Source organism: Ascidiella aspersa, chromosome 2, assembly GCF_963924565.1.
Source record: "Ascidiella aspersa chromosome 2, kaAscAspe10.2, whole genome shotgun sequence".
In the NCBI taxonomy this organism is placed as follows: domain Eukaryota; kingdom Metazoa; phylum Chordata; class Ascidiacea; order Phlebobranchia; family Ascidiidae; genus Ascidiella; species Ascidiella aspersa.
In genome coordinates, this window is record NC_139448.1 from 839,695 (window position 1) to 863,827 (window position 24,133).

The 24,133-nt window shown below is 37.3% G+C and overlaps 1 protein-coding gene and 1 pseudogene across 4 annotated transcripts; one reads left to right on the plus strand and one right to left on the minus strand.

Annotated features, from left to right (window-relative positions):
• The first annotated feature begins 1,157 nt into the window (after positions 1–1,157).
• Positions 1,158–24,123, plus strand: LOC146162974 (uncharacterized). 4 transcript variants are annotated; one of them, XM_083381496.1, is made up of 12 exons: positions 1,160–1,439; positions 1,741–2,128; positions 2,412–2,531; positions 4,177–4,380; positions 7,692–9,104; positions 10,302–10,381; positions 10,632–10,702; positions 11,030–11,129; positions 11,743–11,842; positions 14,474–14,530; positions 15,085–15,326; positions 23,057–24,120. In XM_083381496.1, exons 1-12 carry the CDS (start codon positions 1,344–1,346, stop codon positions 23,225–23,227), a joined length of 3,042 nt encoding a protein of 1,013 aa, XP_083237622.1. In that variant the 5' UTR covers positions 1,160–1,343; the 3' UTR covers positions 23,228–24,120. The 4 variants fall into 4 exon arrangements, with proteins under 4 accessions (XP_083237623.1, XP_083237622.1, XP_083237621.1 ...); XM_083381495.1 differs by having other exon boundaries at positions 10,605–10,702; positions 23,057–24,119; XM_083381497.1 differs by lacking the exon at positions 2,412–2,531 and having other exon boundaries at positions 1,158–1,439; positions 10,605–10,702; positions 23,057–24,123.
• On the minus strand, positions 18,369–20,039 carry LOC146162975 (uncharacterized; annotated as a pseudogene).
• Positions 24,124–24,133: the final 10 nt, after the last annotated feature.

Here is a 24,133-nt window from a genome sequence, read left to right on the forward strand (position 1 = left end):
TTTATATGTTATAATATGATAAATATATTTCGCTACTAAAAGCATTATCAGTATCTAAAAACAATATAAGTCAAGAAGTACGCTAATAAAAAAACAAAAAAACAATTGTTCTAGGCAAGTGGTGCACAGTACAATCCACAACCTGCATCAACGATGCTTATATGCTTTTATTAGTAAAATATATTTATTATATTATAACATCTAAACAAACTGATTTTCGGTTTATTAAATTCTGTCAATAACATTTTTTTTTTCAATAATGATTAGGTTTCTCTCATGTTTGTAAGCTAATATTATTAAAAAGCATTGCTTATAATTATTTTTTTTTGTTCAGACATGACCTAATTCTGCATCTAAATTTGTCTGTGTACATCTAAATATGCGGCAGTTTTTTAATGTATTTATCCAGTTTATCATTGTTTTTTTTGTTGACCAATATATTGTGTGTTAGATTTAGTACTTATACACTTTTTGACATAATTGAAGGAATTGTTGAACATTAATCTCCAAATAAAGAAAGTTGAACTAATATATAAATATTCCTTGCTCCAATAACCCTCAACAGTTAGGAAGAGTGAGTTACAAAAGCTGAAAATTGAACACCTACTGACCCCTAGACCTTACAAACCTGGCCTTAATTTAACCCATAATATCCCCCCAACCCAATTTACCCTATTTTTTAAACACTTAAAAAATATATATGTCTATTGTGATATTATCGGACGAGTACCGATACTACCACTTGGTATCGTGCATCGGCTCCGATATTATCGGACGAGTACCGATACGGCCACTTAGTATCGTGTATCGGCATCGATATTATCGAACGAGTACCGATACTACCACTTGGTATCGTGTATCGGCTTCGAATCCGATATTATCGGACGAGTATACTACCACTTGGTATCGTGTATCGACTCCGATATTATCGGACGAGTACCGATACTACCACTTGGTATCGTGTATGGACTCCAATATTATCGGACGAGTACCGATACTACCACTTGGTATCGTGTGTCGGCTTTGAATCCGATATTATCGGACGAGTACCGATACTACCACTTGGTATCGTGCATCGGCTCCGATATTATCGGACGAGTACCGATACGGCCACTTAGTATCGTGTATCGGCATCGATATTATCGAACGAGTACCGATACTACCACTTGGTATCGTGTATCGGCTCCGATATTATCGGACGAATACTGATTCTGCCACTTGGCTTCAGTTGTTAATTGTTATCATTGTTTTTTGCAAATTTATCATTTTTGCTAGTTTATGTTTAGAAAAGGGTTAAGCCATAAGTAATTAGAACTTGTATATAACCCTAACCCTAACACACAATGCTTACTGTTTGTTTAGATAATGTAAATAATATATTGTTTCAACTTGTGTATTTAAAAATGGCTGAAGAAAATACATCAAACATCACTTGTCAAGTAAGTTGAATTTGTTTTAAATCTTAGTTTCTTTATCAATGTAATTGAAAACTTATAAATCAACCTAACTAAGCAAGATGTCGCTTTTTTAGCCTCAAATAGTCACATCTTTCACGCGTGCAGAACATAATTATATCCTTTGTTTTTCTTACATACCTTTGCTCAGAAAAATATGAATAAAATATTGGAATTAAAATTTCTTTTACTACGTGGTATAAAATGTTTAAATTATATTAGGCTAAACATTTATATTAAAAATATATATTTTTCTAATTACAAATATTTTAAATATATTATGTAGAACTTTATTGCTGGTGATCAACAAATCGAACACCAAGATGCTAGAATCGAACATCAGACTGTTGCAGGAATGCACGAACAGAGAGCACAAATAAAACGTCAGAAAGTAGAAGATCTACAACAACAACGAGCGGTTATCCAACGTCAAGATGTGAGTGGGCTGCAACAGCAACATGCGATGATACAACATCAGGCAGTAGAAGGACTACAACAGCAACATGCGATGATACAACATCAGGCAGTAGAAGGACTACAACAACAGGCCAGTATCCAGCACCAGACGGTAAATCAGCAACTAAGCATTCAACAGAATGTTACAGTTGTAGTACAACAATCTGCTATTCAAGGGGAAACCCCTCTCAGTATTGGACCATCAACTTCTCACCAAGGTATTTTAGAGAAAATAAATATTAGGAAATTTGTTTCCAAAAAGGTGATTTAAAGATTAAAGTTTTTCTACCTTAAATTAAGTGGTCTATTTTCCAGCACACTATTAGGATGTTGCTCCTAACCAGAATCCTGAATAATTGTTGTTGTTTACTTTTAAATGCACTTTTAAAGCACCAAAGTTTTTATTGTTTTAATTCATATAGTCACTATTGTGATAGAAATGACTTGGAACTGATAGTCTTTTCACTCTCAAGCATCATATAAACTATATAAATGTTACAGTGGTAGTGCCACAATCTGCTATCCAAGGTGAAGCACCTCTATGTCATCAACTTCTCGGGCCATCAACTCCTCAACAAGGGGAAACACCTCTAAGTGTTGGTCCATTATCTTCCCAACAAGGTATTTTAGACAATAAATAAATATTACGAAATTTGTTGGCACATCTCTACTAAATCTTGTGCGTACAGAGCCAAAAAATTGAGGTGACCGGGTGTACTCAAGTTTAAAAAGTGCACTTCGCTACTTTAACATATGGCAAAATTAGTGGCCAGCGCTGGTTTAGAATTCTACCACAATCCTTAAATCAACGCACAATATTTGGGTTAAGGTGCGGGCTAGAGTTTGAGTGTGGGTGGGCGAAGTATTATTATATTTACTTAATAATAATACTTGACCCACCCTAACCCAAACGCTAACCCGCACCCTAACCCAAATAATGTGCGTTGTGTTAGGATTCTATAGACCAGTGCTCAGCAACCGGTGTGCCGCGGAACATGCCAGGTGTGTCGCGACGTTCACAAATTGTTTTATCTCTGTTTGTGTGCCGCAAGTGGAAAAGGTTGCGCACTGTTCTAGACCAGTGTCAATTTGTTGCAAAACTGCGTCTTAAAGTTTAAAGTTTTTCTACCTTAAATTGACTTGGTATATTTTCCAGCACACTTTTAGGATGTTGCTCTTAACCAGAAACTTGAAGTTTACTGATAAATGCACTCAGGGGCGTATCCAGAAATTCAAAATGGGGGTTCCGAATTTTCAACTTAGAGAATTCCCTGTTGTTTTTTCGTCTGACGTTAATGACGTCATAAAATAGTGATGGATATGACGTCATAAAATAGCGATTGTAATGACGTCATAAACAAGAAAACAAATCATCCGAAAGAGCCAATTAACGTAAAGCAAAAGCGAAAATTAGACGCAAAGCGAACACGTGCGTTATTGACAATCCTGCCAGGCGCCAACTGCGAAACCGCTTAGTGTGCAATCGTTAACTTCAGGCGAAAAACTAAACCAAGACCGTGAAATATGTGTGATTGATTTTGGTAGATCCAAGTACGAGTCTAGGCTAAATTGCAAGCACGTCTGTCGCCACCTGCGATACTAAACGGAGATCTTTTTTTCCCGGGTGTTTTTCGGTTAGCGCGACATATAAAACTACTTCGAAGAAACGACACAACTTTAATAGTTAGTTAATCTAGTTCAGCGCTAGATAAGCGTTTTAAGTTCGGGCGCACCTGGCGAGCGAAGCGAGCTCGATTTTTATTTGGTATAACGGCATTTCTTTTAAATTACCGTCTAACTCAAACGTTTTCAGAGAGAAAAGGCGTAAACCTGTTGATTTATATTATTAATTGTCGAACACACACTTGCTGAATAGCCAACCCGAACGAATAACGAAAGGCGAAAGAGAAAAATTATCAAGCGTTTACGGTCAACCAAACAAAAGATGAAAAACGGCGTTTTGCGTTTGATTTTGGTTTTGCATTAGCTTGAGACGCGTGGGCGAATTACATTTAAAAACACGCAGCTTCGGACGGTGAGTAAAACTCGACGAAAACAAACAAAATACGATAATGTCACTTACGAAAGGGGGGGGGGGGGGTCCGAACCCCCAAACCCCCCCCCCTTGGATACGCCACTGAATGCACTTTTAAAGCACCAAAGTTTTTATTGTTTTTATTCATATATTCACTATTGTGATAGTAATGACTTGGAAGTGATAGTCTTTTCATTCTCAAGCATCATATAAACTATATAAATGTTACAGTGGTAGTGCCACAATCTGCTATCCAAGGTGAAGCACCTCTATGTCATCAACTTCTCGGGCCATCAACTTCTCAACAAGGGGAAACACCTCTAAGGGTTGGGCCATCCACTTCTCAACAAGGGGAAACCCCTCTAAGGGTTGGGCCATCCACTTCTCAACAAGGGGAAACCCCTCTAAGTGTTGGACCATCAACTGCCCAACAAGGTATTTTAGATAAAATGAATATTACGAAATTTGTTTCCAAAATTGCGTTTTAAAAATTTAAGTTTTTCTACCTTAGATTGAGTGGTCTATTTTCCAGCACACTATTAGGATGTTGCGCCTAACCAGAAACCTGAATAATTGTTGTTGTTTACTGATAAATGCACTTAAAAAGCACCAAAGTTTATGTTGTTTTAATCCATATAGTCACCATTGTAATAGTAATGACTGAACTGCTAGTCTTTATTTTTTCCAATATTATATTAACTAAAATATTTTACCTTTGTTAATTCTTAAACAACGTTAAACTTTGCAAATTTCCGCTAAACATAATAGAACAAAAATTATCAGGAAGGTAAAAAAATTGATTATGGTGCAAATTTGTTTTCATTAAAGAATCTACCAATATACTAGAAACAGTAAACAAGATGCCTTCAGAGAGGCTTAGCGAAATAAGTCTGTCTGAATGTTTTAGTTGGTAAGAAATAGATTAACGTTTTATTTCAATACAGAGAACTAATTTTTCCATGATAAAGTAGTAACAGGTAGTTTCAGGCTTCTAAACGTTTATACATTTATCATAATTTTAGAGCAAAATGATTTTCAATTTAGTTGCAACATGCTTTTGCCACGGTCTGCATTAGACAAGTAGCAAAGTGACATTTTGTCAACCCCATTAATTGTTTGATTTCGCTGAAAACACAAAACATTATACAATGTTATCAATTGGTTGCAAGGTGGAAATATGTTTTTCAACCTTTTTTAAACTGTCTTTGGTACATTGTACCCCATATTTAAACATTGACATAACGTAATTGCAAAGCATTTGGAATTAGTTTAAAAGTATTTTAAAATTTTGTGCAACTTTTGAAAGTTTTTTGGTGTTGAGCAAGATGTTACTGTTGCATTTATGATGTTATTTAAACAAACTATGTCACATCTAAATACAAATAGTGTTTGTACAGATTTCTATACCGTTTAAAAGTGGTACGTTTTTAAGGTTTACGACAGTGGTTCACGAAATGTGGTGCACGTCGCACAAGTTGAACGTTAAGGCTTTTCAGTGAGTGTGCGGCTTTAAGCTCTTATGCCAAGTTTACAAAAGTTAACGCAAGTGTAATTTAATAGGAATAGTGGGGGTTTTGTCATTAGCCACATTAAATCGGAATGTAATCTAAAATCTGCGGTTTGTGTTGAGGGCAATATTTTTCTTTTTTTTTGGCTTATTTACATTAAGTAAATTTTGAAGACTGGTTAGTATTGGAACCAGGCCACTAGTTGGTAGGCAGACAGAAAAGACTGAGAAACTATATCTAAATACTCCAACTACGTAGTTATATATCATATAATAATTGTAGAAATCAAGCTTTGCAGTACTCAGCACTTCTTTCTATTATTGCTTGCGTGTACAAGGACAATAGCGAACGTACAATTTTCGCACGGTACAAATCAAAACAGTAGAGAAATCGGTGCAGGTTTTCTGTAAGGCAGAAAAGGAAATTATTTAGCGTACAATACTTCATATATAAACAAAAAGGTTGCGAAATAAAACATACCAAAGTAAGATGTCTGGGGTGTATAGCGTCTTCGGTAATGATGCTGGTGATAAATGCACCAAGCACCGCAAAACAAAAGCTTTATATAGCAACTAAATTGGCCCCAAAGGCTAGAAGCTAATTGCATTTTTTGCGTGAGAGGCGCGCACTACCACGCCTAATTAAGTGAGTGTGCTTATGCGATGCGTCGCGCCATTATGCGCGCGCAAAAACGAGAAATGGAGCAATAGCGAAAGGCAAAAAACTAAGATTGACAAACCCATAAATTTACTTTGTCAAAGTTAGACAAGCCATAAAAATTAACCACTTTGGTGCTACTATAGCTGGAGTCCAAATTATGTATTGTCATCTGGTTTGTCTGGGGCCGAAGCGATATACTAATAATAGGATCTTGTTTCAAAAAAAGTATTTCCATGGTTAAACCATATTGCTAACTCCTTTCATGTTGCTTTAAGTATTTTGCTGGAGTCTTGGTACTTTGCTATTTCCACCAATGCTAATTTTACAGTAATAAAAAACATTGTACAATACAGTATTTGATTGAAATGTGAGCATTTTTTCAATAAGTTTTTAACAGGGTCACCTACTCTATCACTAGGAGATATTTGTAGCTTAGAAGATCTAATCTGCTTTAATGTCAAACAGCTCTACACATAGTTGCATTTCTGCTTTTAAATTTACTCAGTATGTCATGGAATACAGATTTACACATAACAAAATATCTGCAAAGTTTTGTACATTGTCTCATTGTTTGCACTTCTTTTTCTAGAACTTTATACAATCTGTTGAATAGAATTATTTCAGCCAATGTGTTATTGTATGTCTGCACAATAGTTGTATGAGAGGCTGCAAAAGTCAGTGTATTAACGCATTTTAAAGTTTGGTCACTTTCTATTTTATTACAAGAGGCTTAAATTTGAAACTTAACCAATTACTAATTGTAAAATACCAAGAACCACTTTACAAAGTCCAAATACTATGTTGTCTAAAGATTATTTTGCCAACATAAAAATTGAAAAAAAAATGCAGAAAGCTTCGGAAAACTCTTTGGAAGTCATAAAACTTAAAATGCAATTTTCATATAGAAGAAATACCACATAGTTGTTTAAGCATCATTTTTGAAACCACCACCCCAATAAATGTTGAAATAGCATTTTACTACAGGTTTCTGCTGCAAAATAAAGCCTCCAGTTAGATAAAAGCACTCAAGCGGAACCAAAAAAGTACCTATTTCCACCTAGTGATCAAATATTTTAAAACGTCATGTCTTTGTAACCACTCATCACAGAACGTTCAAATTTGTTGCAATCTTATTTTTTCTTTGAGGTTTTTAATTGTTTAAAATATAAAAAAAATCTGAGAACATGGGTGGACAAATTTTGAAAAACTTTAAATTAAAGATGGAATGAGCCAAAAATAAGGCCTTGCATACATGCACCTCTCCTTGGGTTATAAAAGCCTAATTAAAGCATTGTAAATAAAGATAAAGATATTGCTGGGCTGATTATACTTATTGTGTGTTGCCTCTCACAGTTGGTATTACTTTACCAAAAGCTAATGATAATACTTTGTTCTTATTACATCCAATAAGATAAGTTTATGTTTAGGACATCTAAAGCTAGGTAGCATTAATTTGTTCAACTGATGAAGCAGATGTCTGCTAAGGGCTGAAACTCAAACAGCAACTCAAATTAATAGGTTTAATTTGTCCCAAAGGCAAACAGAATTTATTGAATCTATTGTTTTACTATGTTTTAGATTCAACCTCTGTTGAAGTTTTACTGGAAACTATAAAGGAAGATCTCAAGAGACCACAACAAGAAGTTGTTTCACTCGGGCTAAACTACGAGCAGGAAAACTTTCCCCGTGTTCATCCAGTTCTAAGGACAGAGGAAAACTTTTATCGAGGTGGAGCCGGTAAAACTGAAGACTATAAGCCTTTCACACAACAAAGGTATGTCGATTCTGGCTCAAAGGAGATCAGTTTTGAGCGATTGCATGATTATGTAGTACCTCATCGCTACACAGCTTTAGTTGGGGCTCCTGGTTCTGGGAAATCAACCGTTGCCAGACGACTGTCAAACACCTCTTGCATAACGTGGATTCTCCTGTTGTGCATGGACATGCTCTATGGGTCAGAAAGAGTCACTCTAAGGCAGGTTGTGGTTGATTATGCGTACCCATGGTTAAGCGAAAGAAAACGAAACGCCATATTTGCAGCAATAATGAAGTTCCCAGAGAAATTTGGGATCATACTTGATGGTTACGATCAAGCAACTTGGTCACTTGATAATGTAATGCCTAGATATGCATCGTATGATACTCCAATGTTAGTTGAAGAGGTAATCGCAAATTTATGCACCGGAAAATTCTTTCCAGGCATTTCTATAGTTTTGACTTCCAGGCCACATTCTATAGTAACCCTTAAAAAATTACTTCGACCAAAGGAAATTGTTTTAGTACATGAGCTTACACCAGCCGACATGAAAAAACTATTTTTTGCTTTTGCTAAAAATGAAGCCCAGAGAATATGGGAAAGCTTTACCAAACTCGCACCTGTGTTACTTGAGCTTTGTCTTACCCCGATCATGCTTCAATTGATCCTTTTGGCTGCTTTGGGCACAGATAATCTCACCGAACTTTTTAACATCACTCAGATTTTCATAGTTTTACTTGAAAACCTGAGACGCTCAGAACATGCCAAGGGTCATGACATCGAAAATATCAAAGTTAAAGTCGCAAAAATCGCTTACAACGCCACAAAGAATTCAACTGTCATTATGACCTATCCACAAATGGCTGAGCAAGGTTTAAGTGATGTCATAGTCCAGGATATTATAATCGCAGTACCTGGGTATTCTCACTTTAACCAGAAACTTTTCGACGGGGACAAAAAGTTTTATTTTTCGCATCAGTTACTTCAAGAATTCTATACCGCTGTCCATATTAGCCAGAACATGAGTTTAGATGAGTTTAGTCAGATTGTCGATGGTTTGGTCGCTAGTCCTCACTGGGCGATGGTGAGAACATTCGAATGTGGACTTCTACTCGGAGATAACTTCACAGTTCCAGAATCCGATGAATCCTCCAGTGATGCAGAATCCGATGAATCCTCCAGTGATGCACAATCCGATGAATCCTCCAGTGATGCAGAATCCGACAAAAGAAAAGGTATGTACACCATTTCTAACCGTGATTTCTTAGATTATATTTTGGTTTGGTGACATAAGCAAAGTACACCGTGTAGTACAAACTACGCTAGTATGAAATGTATTGTATCGATATGTAAGGCGCTTTTTTACCTAAAATCGTTAAAAACGCCGTTTTTCGTAATAATTAATTTTGACAAAACTTTAACCTAGTAGCGTATCCAGGGGGGAGGAGGTTGAAAACGCCGTTTTTCGTCTCCTGTTTGGTGGACTGTAAACGCAGGATGTTTTTCTCTTTCGCCTTTTGTTATTCGTTCAGGTTTAGTATTCGACAATTGACAACGCAAAGTCAAGCCGTCTTACTTATCGTCAAAAACGTTGAGTTAGGCGCAGCTAATGTTCCTCGCTGTTCGCGCTAATATCTGATGTTGGTGTAACATTGGCATTTAATGATTGTTACCGCAAAATTATTCTCTATAACCATATCCTAAGACCACGTGTTTAGTGTATAATTGACACAACTTATTTTTCTATCACTTTGCTGACTTTGGCAAACAGCTCGGCGCAGATATTGCTCTAATCGTGGCATAATAACACCCGGAAAAAACGAGACAATTTTATCTCTTTTTTTATTTCGGTTCGTTTGGTTGGAAATGTAAATCAAATTTGTTTCATTACTTTCCTGAAATTACTTTGTGCTCATGAATCTCTTTTAAAAAAAAACTATTACACTACACAATCTTGTTAGACTATAGCTTGTACAAATAGATATCATAAACATATTTCTTGCTTAACTCTGTAAAAAGTCAGCAGTGGACTGGAACAAACAATATTTCACTCTAAAAAGCTTAAACGTGAAAAAATAAATATTACATCCCGAGTTTATTGGCAAACTGAACTAGTCGCTCAATTAGGTATTTTAGAAAACTGTATGTGGTGAGATTCGAACTCACGACCTCGGCCTAACGGGTCCGCCACTCTACCAACCGAGCTAATTTCCCTTTTTATCAATAATTCCTTTAGTTACGTCCATATTACAAAGTATGCAAAAGTTAGGTTAAATTTGAAAATCAACTCTTGACACTTAAAGCTTCTGTTTGTTGCAACCCTTTGGTGGTGTTGCGCCCTAAGCATAATTTGATAGATCCTGGGAAGCTGTTTGAAAAATATCCATGTAAGGTTGTCATGTGTGAAAAGTTTGATGTTATGTTTTACCCAGGAACGTCAGAACCATCAACTAGTTCATCGACGCACTTGGCAACTCCGCAACCACTTGATGGCGCACCATCCACACCACAAGTATTGCAGTTGATGTTTACAAATAAACTAAATATATTATAACAAATAAATTTCAGTAGCATTTTGTACTGTTTTGCTTAAGTAGTGCAATATTTGGTTTAAAAGTTTGGCATAAATTAGTTTAGTTAACTAATTAGTGAAAATGCATTCCATTAAGAAATTACTTTGGATGTTTGGAATAGTTTTAATATTTTTGTGATTTATTGAAATGCTATTTTTTCAGGCATCTGTGTGTGAGGAGAAGATACAGAGAAGCTCCTTGCTGCTCGATCAACATCCAAGCGTTGCTCCAAGAGAAGCGCAATCAACTTCAAGCTACGGGTTTGCTATCACCAACAACCTGTTTATTGCCACAAGTTTTGCGTAACGCTAAACATATTTAGGATTTGGTCGTGCCAGAATGTTTCACCTCGACTAAGACATGGCCCATTTATCCATAGAAATCATAGTTGTTCAGGTCATATTTAATTGGATTAATCGCTTACATCAGGAGTGGGTAACCTAAGCCCAATGAAAACAACGTTGCGACAAATGTATTGATTGCGGCCAGTATGCCTTTGTGTAGATTTATAGCAACACTTTATTATGGTTCTTTGTTAAAACTAATTACTAATAAACTACTTAACATGAAAGTTTATTTGTTTGTAGCCAGTTGAGACCCTGGAGCTTCCACCCACAGCAAGCCCAGTCACAGTTGCCACAAGATTCCTCCGCCGTACAAGCGACACATCAACAAACTGACCAACAGGTTGCTATTTTCTTTCTATAATTTGGTGTGATTGATATTAGTAGCAGTTTAGTTTGATCGCATGTGAATACAATGGGATAAATATAGCCTACAGGTTGGCATCTGGGAACGTTTTGTAGCTAGACGCCATCGGGGTCGCATCACACCCAGTGTTCTAAACAAGCCAATTTAAAATGACTAAATCCCAGTCAAATCATTAGCAAGCAACTTAAGTCCAATTCAAGTCTTTCTTAACAAATAACAAGTATAAGTCGTTAGTTACCCAACCCCAGTCAAATTTAAGTCACAACATTATCATTTTAGAACAAATGTTAAACTTGAGTTCTGAGCAATATTTCGCATGACGAATATCAAAAACCAAACTCATCGTAAGTTAAGATTTCTACAATGGACGAAAATAAACCAGTATTCAAATTAAAGCACTAAATATGAGTTGTGTGAGACAACATTATTCACACTCCAGCGCTGTAATCGTCACTGTGACTATGACGTCACCAGTAACACCCCTCCCAATCCCAGGTAAACTTCAAACTTTGCGCCCATGCTTCTGCTTGATACGCTTTTATAATTATAAGAGTTGTTCTGTTTGTTCACCAGCTATGTGTGTATGCAGGTTGCCAAGCAACAAGCAGCTACACCACCTGTCAATCAACCAAACCAACTCTATGTCGACCAAAGCAGAACGGACAATCCGCAGAAACCAACAGATGAAGGTAAGCGACCATTTGATGAACTTACACCTGGCAATGATTCAGATTATCCTTCATTTGGAAATCATTAAATGCTCAGCATCAGGGGCGGATCTAGGGGGGGGAATATTTTTTTCGCCTATTGTTTTTTTTCGCGGTTCCCTAGGTAGTATGGCCTATTTTCGCCAAAATAAGACATATTTTTAAGCTTTGTAGTGGTGTTCGAGCTTATGGCGCCATATAATAAATATTTCAAAAAAAATGGTAAAATTCGTTTCGCGCACTCGCGCAAAGCGGCGTTTTTCAGATTTGCAGAGACGGCTTAAGTGACCGTACGCCAGTATAGCAGAATGCTGGCGACTTGGCAACTATGTCGGCCAAAGAATCAGCCAGAAAACCGAAGAAAGTGGTGCAAAAAAATTAAGCAAAAAAAAAATTTATTTATTTTTCAAAAAAATTTTTTCAAAGTTTTTTTCCAACATCCAATTTACAAAATACCTTGTGGTTGTTTCCACACATATATTTTTGAACAGCGGAAATATGTAATAACATTACATACTACAATTGGCAGAAATTCATTTTGTTTGTGTCATTTTGAAAAAAGTTATGGTAGTGTAAGGCCTATAGACTGTTTATTATTTTAAAATGTACACACTTTTGATCATAGGCTACAATTGTTACGTGTTGGCAGTTTAACTTTGAATTGGCAAGTACTTCTACATTGAGTTGATTTCCTGTATATTGAGTTGAATTCCCCATTCCTGTTAAATGTACTGGTATAACATTTGCATCGGCATATTAAGGATGTACCAGGCTATGCGTCTCCACCTAAGGCCTAAAGTATATTTTTGGTTGTTTAATTACGCAAATGCTAAAAATTTTCTTTAGCCTGGTTTTGCTACGTTTCTGTGTCTTTTTTTTCAGCAAATCTATCCCAAAGGTAATATGGCACTGTGACTGTGACCATTTCTATTAAATTTTATTATAAATATCATTATTTCGAGCAATATAAATTGAAAATTTATCCAAAGAATATTTTTTCGTTTTGAGCAGCACGTTTTCACACAGGTTTGCCTGAAAACAGCTATCTATGTAACACTTTTAAAGCAAGAAAAACAGACATATACGTCCACCCCCAGGCCCCAGGTTGTACCTTCACATGTCCCTTGTGTACTTGTTAATAATGTCACAAAATTAATTATAATAGCCTTGTTTATCGCCAAAACATGGCAAGGTTCAAACATTCCTTTGGCGAACACATCATTTAAGGGGCGCGACCAAAAACCGAAGAATTTTCGCCAAAAATGCTTGTCACCAGAAGTCTGGCAAGATTCTGCCAGCCTGCCGTACGCTGACCTCGACTATATAATAACTAACTTATATCCAAGTACAATTAAAAGCTTTTTTGTTGTTAATGCAAATCTGTATCAGAACCAGCCTGCCAATATACTTCATCCGACCCGCCGCCTCCTTGACAAATTAGACACGAGTCCATTTTAAATACTTTTTGACTATTTTAAGTGTGTAAATGCGAAAAATTTTCGCGCTTCGCGCTAATGATCTTTATACATCCAGTGTGTTTACGTTTTGATGCTCTTTTTGAACTAGATCACCGCTTTTTTACTGTTGCGCCGTGGAAAGCTGCCAAGTGCGTCGCGGACAAACGAAAAACGTATTCAAACATAATCGACAAATATTTTTTAACCATTTTTTTTTTAAATGTAACAAAAACAAGAAATTTAAAAAAAATACCGGTATACCAAAAAAATCGCGCTCGCTAGCTTCGCTCGCCAGGTGTGCCCCAAATGGTTAACAAACACTAAAATAGATTAACTATAAAATTTATCGCGTTTTCTCGAAGTAGTTTTATTACACTTTTTTAATAGTAGTAGGGGGGTGACGACGTGTGGACTCGAGTTTTAAACCAAGTATACGCTTTATTATAAAGTTGTAATAACACCAAATCTCATTTAACATATGTTGTGCGGCCCGCAGAGACCTTTCTGAGTTTGCTTTTGGCCCGCGACTACTACACAAAGGTTGCCGACCCTTGTGTAACCTATCTAATGTTAGGATTAACTCTGCATAGAGTTTTGCTCATTTCAGCAACCTTATTTGGCAAAAACCAACTACAGTAACTTAAAAATTGAGAGAAGTGTCATGAAAGAACCACAGCTGACCGCAGCAGACAACGCTATGATTTTATTGCGACGTGGCCTCGGCGCTTTTTCGGTGGCATGTGCGGTTGCCCTCGCCTTTTCGGGAAAAAGGAAGATGTGTAGACAATAGACATGGTAGCGTCTTTCAGCGATATTCTTCATACCGGGTCAAACTAGGAAACCGGCCCACTGTAGAGGCTAACCTTATTACTTTTTCGTGCTTTCAAAAGGTCTGTTTTTCGCGTTATTTTGCAGGAGTTAGTTTATTCGGCCAGCCGATGTTATTTTTACCTGAATTATGACGTCACGCAATGGTATACTTTTGTGACGTCATATCTGAAAAAAATTCATGGCCCTCCCCAAACTGAAATCCTAGATCCGCGCCTGCTCAGCATCTAATTAAGCTTGATGGGCGACTTTAAAGTGCGAAAAGTGAAAGTTTGTCAACAGAAAAACTTACATGTTTGTAAAATATGTTTTCCTGATATATTTCCAGGCCAGGCTGAGATGTTCTACAAACGCCTTTTAAAGCAATTCAAGCGAAAGCCCACTGGTAAGTTTACAACATTTATTTTACTTTGTGCTATATTTTCACTGGACATATATATTCAAACAAGTAAAACACACGTGAGCATATTAGGCGCTACAAGCTTTAGCCGTGAACGCGATTAAAGAAACACATTAAGTAGATGGCGGTAAAAATATAAAATCATCAATCTATGGATAAGCTAGCATTAAATAAATATCTTCGTGTAAAAATGACTTCGTTAGAAACAAGTTCTTCTCCGGGTTGATCTACTTACGTAAACTTTTTACTATTAGTTACGATTTTGAAAGTTAGTTGTCCAACAACATAAAACAAGCCGCTTACATGGCAGAAATATTACAATATCTTACACAAGTACTATATTTTTTATTTATTGTGATTTTTTGCCTGTCCGTGAACATATTTTTATTTAATCAGTTCGTTTAAAAAATTTGCAACTTCTGCTTTAAACAACCATTGTTAGAACAATTCACACTTGTGACGTCACAGTGCCAATTGCTGGTTCAACCTACAATGTTATTTTTGTTGCTTTTTTAATATTTGTTGAAAACTGTGTTTAGAAATTGGAATGATTGTTGATTTGCAAGAATGCAATGAAGCAGTGATCCAGTCTTTCGCAAAGCACTTCCCTGTGGAGGCTTATTTTAGCAACGAAACCATCGGTACAAGTTCATGCCACGCTTTGGGGCGGATGCTCCAGCATGTCGACAAAACAATCGAGATGTTGAATCTGTTCCACTGCAACCTGACAAGTCAAGGTTGGGAACACATTTGCGAAGGAATCGGGAAAATGACTCACAAGGTAAAGTGCTTTCATGTAATTATCAGCATGTTGTCTCGTTTAATTTATTTATATATTAATTTGTATTTGTTACATTATTGATATAAAGATTTCAATACCATACCCTGGCTAACAGTTACTTGTAGCGTGGTTTCCCATATAAGGAAGCATGTTAAAACAGAATCGCGCCCCCCCCCCCCTGTTTTTAAAGGTACAGAATAAATATGAAATTAATTACCGGGACAACTTATTAGTTTACTTCAGGGGCCACAAACATATTAAACGATTGGTTTACGAATGTTAGTTTGTAATTTTTTTCCAAAGCATTAAAACTGTATTGCAAAGACTAAACAGGAATTGCGCTTTAAGCAAAAACGATTGATCTATTAAATTATATTTTTATGGAGTTCAAAATCCTTATGACGCTTTTGCCTAAAACAGTGGTTCTCAAACTGGGGTCCGCGGTCCTTTTGGGGGCCGCAAGACAATTTACTGGGACCGCGAAGCACCTAACAAAAAATCAACACGACGCTCCTGAAGAAGAATTTTTTTTGTTTAATAAACTTTTCAGGCAGCTTACTTTTCCAAACCAAGTTGATTATTAGTTGTCCATTGACGTCATTGCACGCTTCAAGTTAAATTGTCCATTGTGACGTCATAGTGTTGCGTTGTGCTAATAAGAATTACGTTTTTACAGCTTGCTGCGCTGACACTGTGGGCTATATACGGTCACGGTTTTAAGACTGTTCGTGATTGCTTCACTCAAATAAAGTGATTCGTTAGAGGTTAACAAAAAATGTGGACACATTAGGTAATGGGTGTTTTTAATAATATTTGCACAACTTAACCATTTGAATTAGGTTTATTGAAAATAGTACTGCATATTATAGAGCAGGGATCGGCAACCTTTTTCTAGTCGCGGGCCAAAACCAAACTCAGAAAGATCTTTGCGGGCCGCACAAAATGTGAACTAAGAATTGTGTGATTGAAATGTTAGAACAACTGTGAATCAGCCGGGCCTCGGATATTTTTTGCGCTTAAAAACGTGTTTAATTACATTTAAGTGGCAGTAAAGTGTTGGCGCAAAGCGAGAAAGCGTTTGTTTGGTTTAAAATTCGAGTCCACATCATCCATACTACTAATGTTAGTAGTATCGTCATCCATACTACTAATGAAAAGTCTAATAAAGCTACTTTGAGAAACGCGATAACCTTAATAGTTAATCTAGTTCAGCGTTTTTTAAGCTTTTAAGTTAGGGCAGACATGATGAGCAAAGCAAGCGCGATTTTTTTTTGGTAAACAGACATTTCTTTTAAATTTGTTGCAAGTTTTTGTTACATTGCCGAAAATAAAAAAATGATAAAAAATATATGTCCATTATTTTAAATACGTTTTCCGTTTGTCCGCTACGCGCTTGGCAGCCTTCCACGGCGCAAAGAAGCGCTGATCTAGTTCAAAAGACAGAAAATAAAGCACATTGAAATTTTTCGCACTTGCATAGTTAAAATGGTCAAAAAGTATGTGAAATGGACTGGTGTCTAGTTTGTCAAAGAGGCGGCGGGCCGGATGAATTACATCGGCGGGCCGTAGGTTGCCGACCCCTGTTATAGAGTATCCTTAGAGATGTGGTCACAACATATCGCCACAAATTTATGATGACAATCAACAAAATCCGATAATTGGTGCCTGGGAGTTCACGATTAACATGGATTAAACTTCGCTGGGTTTCCGCCATTTTGTACTTGACGCGCATCATGAGCTTCATGTAGATCAGAAGTTCCCAACGTGGGCGGTACCGCCCCCTTGTGGGCGTTGGCGAGTTACAAGGGGGGTGTTTTTTTTTCTCGTTTGGGGGGGCGCCGAACACGCATAAGGTAGTGTTACATAAAAGTACTTTCCACAAAACTTTACAAAAAGTTCACATATAAATAGTAACAAACAGCACTGTAATACTGTATGTAACATTTGAGCTTAAATGGCAACTTTCGTTCTAAGAACTTGTAGAAGTTCCCCCCCCCCATTCTTAACTTCTGACGTAACAATGTAAGGGTATTGTTCTTATGTAAGGTTGTTGTTGCGCTTAACCGTTTTATACGCGGGAAAATGTTTGTATATTTAAAACAGGGGTCGGCAATGTAATTCATTCGACCACCGCCTCTTTGACAAACTAGACACAGTCCATTTTAAATACTGTTTGACTATTTTAAATATGCAAGTGCGAAAAATTTCAATGTGCTTTATTTTCTACCTCCGGTTTGTTTACGTTTTGATGCTGTCATATATCAGCGCTTCTTTACCGTTGCGCCGTGGAAGGCTGTCAAGTGCGTCGCGGACAAACGGAAAACGTATTCAAAAATGTTATACGTAGATTTTTTAACATTTTTTTATTTTTTATTACCAACTTAAAAAACACAGTCTTGGAAATTATCGATGTAAACTGAAAAGTAAACGTTTGTTGTAGAAAATTCCGTTCTTTAAGAATGCGAAGAACATCTAATGTTTTGTATGTGTATTAACAACAGAATCTGGCCCTCCAACAGAACACATAATGCCGACGATAAAAGTTCTAAAATTTATTAATAAAAGCTTGAGAAGCGCACCGCTCCGAACAAAAATCAGTCAGCAAGGTGTAAAACTTTAATACAAATATGCATTTCGCCTATAAATGGCATCATCAGTTTGTCTGTACAAATAAATAGTAAAAAATTAAAATATTAAAATATAAATGTAAAATAAATACATCCAAGATGAACAAAGACAAAGACAGTCTGCGTATAAACCCCAACCACTACTGTAAAACAAAAGCAAAAGGAGCATGCGATACGTGTAGCGGCCACAGAAAGCCACTGATAAAAACACGGCCCAGAGGGAAGCGGTATGAGAATCAGTGACGTAGCAAAACACGGTAGATAAGAAAAGGTGGAAAGGCAAAAACAAACCTAAAACCACAGTTAGACAAGAAAACGGATATGACTCACATTCCGAAATGGAACGGCACAACGCAAAAACGAAAAAACAAAAAACAAATCCACAACGATATATATAAAAATATATATAAAAAGGCTACCGAATTTGGGGCAATATCATTTTTTGAATGTTAATTGAGGCTCTGGTGAGTTTGAGCCATTTAGCCTCACATTCATCGAGCTTGCTGGTGTCTGGCTCTTCAACGAAAATTACCGTAAAACATTCGGCAATATGCGGATGTTTCTTTAACTTCTCGCCATGGTAGGTTGCGTAGTGGTGAAGCAGCGCTGCGTTGTCGTTTGTTGTTGCTGAGTTAAATGTATTCCAGGTCGTTCGGTGTGCGTTCCACCTAACAGAAAACCTGTTCTTGGTTTGACCGACGTACTGGGCAGAGCAGATGTTGCACGTTGCCACGTAAATTCCGTGGTTTCTACAATTAAGGCTTTGCCGGAGCTCTATGGTCTTACCTGCAGCCTTAAGTTTACTCGATTCACCAACCATCCCTTTGTGTCCCCCATGGTGACCGCAGAGTGCGCATTTGCCGCACGGCGTTGACAAACCGACTGCATTGCCAAAGGTGTGCGCAAGTTGTCGGTAGTTAGTAAGAAGGTTACCGAGTGTATGAGGCCTTTTGTATACTATTTTAACTCGTGGTTGAAGCGCCTTTTCTTTGTTTGAGAGCCTGAGTAGATGAGCGAATGGAGTAGCCCATGCGACAACACGGTCTTTCGTCTTTTCTTTAGTGTGTCGGAGTCTCTCGGTCCACGATTTAGCCTCATTAAGGTTGTAATCCGTGAGGCCAGCGGGAAAACAGGACTTCCTGCATTTCATCTTCAGTTGCTCTAGACTTCGGTGGTAGTCCTCATCGGATTCATTAAGCCTCCTGAGGCGGCTTGCTTCACCCAACACAATAGATTTGTAAATATGCAATGGATGGTAAGAGGAGCCATGCAAAAAAACATCTATTTTTTGCTGTGATCTTAACGTTGTCCCGAGTTGTGAATCCTAGTGAAGCCGTCTTAGAGTGAGCGTGAAGCACATCGAGAAATTCAACGTCATATTTAGGGTAATCCGAACAAAAAACCGAAATGTTAATTGCAGTCCCTCGTTGGAGAATGCCGACAAAAGCGCAGATCTAATTCTTTGCGTGGTATTGACCCCGATGGATATGAAAATGATATCATCAATAAACCGCTTGAAGATTTGAGCCGTGCCTAACGTGTCTGCGATCGATTCAACGATGAAGTGCATGGCAATGTTGGCTATTGAGACGGAATGATTGTCGCCTGTTATAATACCCTCTTTCTGACGATAAAAACTCCCGTCATACTGGACAATAACATTGTCCATCGTGAACAGTGTAAAATCCAGGAGACATTTACAGCCCACAGGGTTTAACCCAGAGTGTAGCTCTAACGCGCGGGCTAGGGAACGCCTTATGAGCTGTCTGCTAACGCTAGGATAAAGCGCTACCACATCTGCTGCCACAATGTAGATATCCTCCGCCTTTAGACTTTCTTTTGCTACGCCGTTCTTCCAATTGATTAGCTTAGTGATGTAGTGCTTACTGTCTTGGCAATATTCATTGAGTATATTCCGGCAGTATGCTACACTGATTGGCTTCAGGATATTTTCAATTAATGCTGTATAACGGGAGCAGTAGGTGTTTCCAGCAGACTGAAGCAGGCGGGTAGGGATATCCGTTAATTGGCAAGATGTCAATTGCTCCGGCATAAGCTTGTGCGTCTTAAACAAAGGGTAAGCATACGCATAGTTTAATATTTTAATTTTTTACTATTTATCTGTACAGACAAACTGATGATGCCATTTATAGGCGAAATGCATATTTGTATTAAAGTTTTACACCTTGCTGACTGATTTTTGTTCGGAGCGGTGCGCTTCTCAAGCTTTTATTAACATCTAATGTTATGTCAAATTTTTCCCTCATATCAGCCAAGGTTACCTGGTCAGACTGTAGACACAGCGATAACGAATGAATCGGGGTTAGCACATCGTAAAGTAAATGCTATAAAGACATAACATCAGATCTCTTCATCGGCCGTAAATAACCTACCGCTCTGTTTTTTACTTCACCCGTCAAATTTACCGAAAAATAATTTCCTTTACCCTTTCCTTTGCTGTAAGATCTCCAAGTTGAGCGCGGATTGCGCTGTACCCTCTTATCACATTCTTGATTGATAGCAGAGTATGACCCACCACTCTTGTGCAACAAACTGTCGTGGGCATTAAGGCACATTGGTTGAGGCCCTCAAAAGCCCGTCTAAGGTTTAGACGCTGTTACGGGCTGTTATGGTAAGGATAGTATAGCCCCATTAACAGGACAAGAACACTTTCGTATAGCTTGTTCTGTATTATAGCGTCTTTGAGGGAAAGCTGCAAACGATGTGCAAAGCAGTGGACAATCACAAACAAAAGCCAACTAACCTTGACGTAATCTCTTCCTTGCTTATACCCACTTCTAAAAGGGATTTTAAAATACTGTCATAAATACCTGCAGCATTCGGACTCTCTGGGCTTCCGAAGGCGACAAACTTAGTTTGCACCAAGCCCCTAACGCTATAGCGGACATGGACGGATGTCTGTTTCGTTATGCTGCTGTCCTAGTTCACACAACCAACAGTAATGGCAGATCGGTCTTCTGTGCTTAGCAATAGCGTGAGCGTTTCTCCATAAATTGCCCATTCGTTTGCTGTATTGCTCATTAAGCTGATTGAATGCTATTAGAGCAACGAGCTAATGCATGGACTTCACTTTGCTCGTGATAAGCAATCGACTCACTTAAAAGATTTGCACTCATCAATAAATATTTTGGAAGTTGATCAATGTTTTATTTTGTCAAATGCTCTATGGCCTGACTGTTTTCCATTTTTCTAAAAATCCTCGCGCTATCTTTTTTTCGTACTCTGGTGTTTTTTTGCTTGAGACGTTTGACCGCAGGTTGCTTAGCGCCACAAACAAAACACCGCATTTCGCCTAACAACACTATAGTTACTGACTGAACAGCAAATAATGACAAAATAATTGTAAATTTGCAACTAAACCATTTACAAAGTTAACCATATGCACCAGAGGTTCTGTGCTGCGTGACGCCCATAGTGGGTCGTTTCTATTTTCCAAGGGCGTCCGCAATGGTTTCGTTTCGTATCTAAACTTCATTGGACCGTTGCGCTCCCTGAAAACATCTTAAAAAACACTGCTTAAAAATATTATTATAAGACATTTGCAATTGAACTTATTGTTACCAAAAACTGCAGTAATTGCGTATAATTTTCGAATACAAACAATTTAATAAATACTAAAAAGTTAATTTTTTTATCGCTGGGTACATCACAAGTCCAATAAACTTTTCAAAGGCGTCAACGACTGGGTTAAACATTTTTTTAATTAACAACGTTTAAGTTAAAAAATTAACCTCACAACTATTTACCACTGCAGCAATGGCGATGTTTTTAAAACGGGACAAAGAGTCATTATTACGAGTTCGAACGTGACTTCGATTAACCTTATTATTTTGTGTAGTGTTGAATGTATTTGCACCTTAGTGTTAAAGGAAATAACTGGCGCTAAGTAATATTTCGCTTAGTAGTGGTGCTTAACACAAGTTTTCCTACACCAACTAATTACATTTCTCGCCGAAGCCACAGTCGGGCGAGTTGGTGTCAATCAGCACGGGTGGGGGATGGCCTGGCTGCCCTGTGATGCAACAATGGGCCAAAACAAAAACTCTTAACCACCCGTAATATAATACAGTACAATGAATGTTCGGTTATTAAGCGGCCCAACAACTACATGATATGACCGAAATATTAAAAAATAACTCGTGGCCACTAAAAATTGCAAAAAGTTCCACATCGGGCCACAGTTTGCCGACCACTGTCTTAAAGGTACAAGGCTAATCCTGGACCTGTGTGACGTTATAATAAACATTGACAAAAATATTGTGTGACAATACTAGCGCTGAAATAAAAACCAGAGGCAGCGATGTCACATTCCCTTTGTGTGCTTATGCAAACCATAAATCGTAACAAATACGCCGCTATACATAAATTTAAGATTGTCGCGACCAAAGTGAACGCCTTTGCATTTGCAACTGATTAACGTCAATCGCGCGAAGCGAAAAAAGGGTTTCAAGATGGCAAGAGGTTTTTTAGAAGGAGACTTGACGCATTAAGACTATATTTAAAAACATGTGTACTGTTAGGTCAGTTTCACAAACCAACTTTTATTGAGTTGACAAAATTTGTATCAACGTACGGCCGCCCACACTTGTGTTTTCTTTAACATGCACACCTCTGCAGTAAATCAAACATTGCTATGTTTTGCTACCTTACCTTAAATTTTCGGCCAAAATTACTTGAAATTTGTTTCGGTATAAACTTAAGAGAATTTTTTTTGGAATAAAAAGTAAAATATTTTTTTGGCTTGCTTGCGAACATATACACCCTCACCCATTAGTGATTAAACATTAATTTAAACTACTTTTTAGTCGGGCAAATAGCTTAAGTTTATAACTACTCCATTATTAAAAATATTTGGTAATTGATTGAAATATCTAATACATATGCGGGTAATAATTTAGACTGTACCTTCCCTGACGTCACCTTAAATCAAACAATAAAACTTTTTGCGGTATTTTTGATACTTGTATATTTTCGTCCAAAATTACTTGAGATTTTGTTTCGCTTTTTGTACAAAATAATTTATTTCAACGAAACATTGAAGAGAAATATTTAAACTCACGACGTTATGTTTCTATGAATTAGTTGAAGGAGCTTTACCTCAGCTACAACCAAATCGAAAACGCCCGAGTGAAAAGTTTGTCGGAGATTGTTCACAAGTTGGAGAAGTTGCGGTTGGAGAATTGTGGCATCACAGACATCAGTCCACTCACCGACGCCATCAAGAACAAAGATTGCAAAGTAGGTTGTTTTTAAAGTATCGATAAGCAGTCAGAGGTACAGTAGCCAAACAAACAAGTTCGGAAAGTTGAAAAATGTTGCGTTTAAAATTTAGCAAAAAGTAAAAATAAAATGTGTTTCTTAATTCATTCAAAGATTAAATCCATTTTTTGCTACAGTTGCCAAACAAGCAAATTCGTGAAATTTAACAAAAATGTTACATTTATAATTTGGCATGATTATATTGTTAATTTTTTATCAAAGATTGTTCATAGTCGTGTTTTGCTACTGCACCTTTGATACGTAGGTAGTGATTCTAAACTGTACCTACACCTTTGTCACATTAAATCAAACATTGTAACGTTTTGCTACTTTACCTTTCCAACGAAATTTCTTAAAATTTTGTTTTGTTTTATTTTTTTAATGTCACATTTTTTATTTTAGCTACTGCACCTTTAGCATGCAGGTAACAATTTAAACTGTACCTTAGCCGAAGAAATCTGACCAAAAATGTGTGGCATGTTATTATGTTTGCTACTTTACCTCCACCGCTTTAGTGCCCTTAATTGTAAATGTGTTTTGTGTCGACCGATTCACCCACAAAGTGTCAGCTGTGGTAAACCATCTCACTAAACAAATAGACCGTCCTAAATAAATAATAATAATTAATTAATTAATGAGGCAAATTGACCAATAATATGTATCCACTGCCGTGCAAGCTAGGGTAACAACTTTAATATCTTAAATGCTGTTAAGTTTATAAATACTGCATTAACTAATTAAAATATTTTTGTAACTAACCCAGGGTTTTCGGCCACGTAGCGGTCATTGGGGGGCCACGGGCATAGGCGTAGCCAGGGGGTGACAGGGGCCAAGAAAAAAGACCCAAAACCCTCCCCCCGAAAAAGATAAATATTGTACTCCTAATAATTAATTTGTTGG